This window comes from Bactrocera latifrons, unplaced genomic scaffold (assembly GCF_001853355.1).
Source record: "Bactrocera latifrons isolate USDA-ARS-PBARC rearing strain unplaced genomic scaffold, ASM185335v1 scaffold_1116, whole genome shotgun sequence".
Taxonomy (NCBI): domain Eukaryota; kingdom Metazoa; phylum Arthropoda; class Insecta; order Diptera; family Tephritidae; genus Bactrocera; species Bactrocera latifrons.
In genome coordinates, this window is record NW_017534538.1 from 14610 (window position 1) to 16266 (window position 1657).

Consider the following 1657-nt stretch of genomic DNA (forward strand, 5'->3'; position numbering starts at 1 on the left):
CATTTTCTTTTTGTTTTTGTTTTTTTTACTATATTTATATAACAGACAAAAAAATTTGCATTGCATTAATTTGACACACATAAAAAGTGCATTAGACTGTATTAATTGCGAAATGCATTTATATAACTAAATTAGTAAAGTAAATAAGCGAGAAAAAGAGAGAGAAACGCAAAAATTAGAATTATAATAAAATTTACATACAACTAAAGAAGAATGCACACCTAAACGACTTATAAACTAGTGCAGACATTAACTGCTACGCAAATGTTAAACAATTCCGAAACGCGTAACGCTTCGGAGGAATATGCGCTACCAGTCAGCCAGCCAGGACCTACAAGTAGTTCGACACCGACATTTGCTTGCCAAATATCCAGCACTATCAGTAATTTCAAAACCCTTTTCGCTTGCTCCACACGCTGCATCTGGCACCTTGAAATTTCATGCTTGCAACCTTGCGCTCACTTAATACAATAAATCTGTCTTCTGCGCACCCTCACTGTACTGTACTGCAAACTCTCCGACTCCTCGGTGTCATCAGCGCCATTTGCTGTTCGAAACGCCATTACTCTGTCCATTCTGTGTTGCTATATTGTTGACGGTGGTATCGCCGTTCGTTGTGGGCGTTGAGGTGTTATTAAAGGCGTGATGACCATTACCGTTAGGTGCGGGCGTTACGCCCAGTTGAAAGAGACACTCGATGGGCGCTTTCACAGGGTTATAAAAACCAAGTGGTGCTGAACCTAGTGGCAAATTCTCCAGTATATTTTTCGTAGACGTATTTGTTGCGCTGCTGGCATTATTGGCGGGTGATGAGGTATTCGCTGCGTTGGCAGTTGTATAATCTCATCAACGGCTACATGTGGGTGTCGCGCTGGTGAGGAATCCGTTGTGTCATTTAATGATAAGTTCTCATAACCGCCTATCAGCGCATCATTGCTGTAGGAATCATCAATGATTAGCGATGCCTCAGAGGGATATTCAAAGGTAGAGGTGAGCGTATCATTGAATTGTACGCGCAACGTTGCTTCTTTGGATTTCTGTCGGATGCTTGACTTTCCATCGATCACAATATTAGCATTTTCGAATTCAACATCGCAGGGTGATGGTGGGCACATAGAGAAATCATCATAATCCGAGTCTGTTGAAGTTTCTAATGAGAGACCACCAAGTAAGCACGAAACCAGATTCATTTGGCTTGGCCAATCACGTTTTCTGTGAAAGATCACACCGTCATTCTCAATATAATCGGACACCTCTTTGCGATTGGAAAAGTTGAACACCATCGATGTGTTTTTCTGTGGCACACTCGGTGGTGTCTACCGTTTAATGCGTAACGCCTATAAGGGACTATTATTAGCGCCTGGCGCTGCCGCATCGAGCTCGTTGAAACCGGAAGTGCCGGAACTACCGCCAACAATTGGCGCTGTTGACGACGTAGCGCTAGCGTTGTTGGACTTGTGACCGGGCGTATTGGAATTTATCACGGTATTTAGACTAGCATTTGCGGCATGCTGTGTGGCGGGTGAAGTGGCATTGTTGCTGACGTTGACCATTGTGGCTGTTATTGGACTACCATCGGCTAAGCCGACGGTTTTCTTCATTTCATTTATACGATTCTTTTCAGTTTCGCGGCTCGTCACAGGCGGTGTGCTGTGAT

At 43.6% G+C, this 1657-nt stretch overlaps 1 protein-coding gene across 1 annotated transcript; it reads right to left on the minus strand.

Annotated features, from left to right (window-relative positions):
- Positions 1–534: 534 nt before the first annotated feature.
- On the minus strand, positions 535–1451 carry LOC108974458. The gene is made up of 2 exons (XM_018942315.1): positions 917–1451; positions 535–821 (listed from the first exon to the last, which is right to left on the minus strand). Exons 1-2 carry the CDS (start codon positions 1281–1283, stop codon positions 535–537), a joined length of 654 nt encoding a protein of 217 aa, XP_018797860.1. The 5' UTR covers positions 1284–1451.
- Positions 1452–1657: the final 206 nt, after the last annotated feature.

Bases quoted from the DNA above. Each gene is read 5' to 3' on its own strand.
- LOC108974458 (XM_018942315.1), bottom strand. From the start codon at position 1,283: ATGGTGTTCAACTTTTCCAATCGCAAAGAGGTGTCCGATTATATTGAG. The intron at 822-916 runs GTTATGAGAACT...CTGCCAACGCAG, and splicing joins CAATGATGCGCTGATAGGCG to CGAATACCTCATCACCCGCC.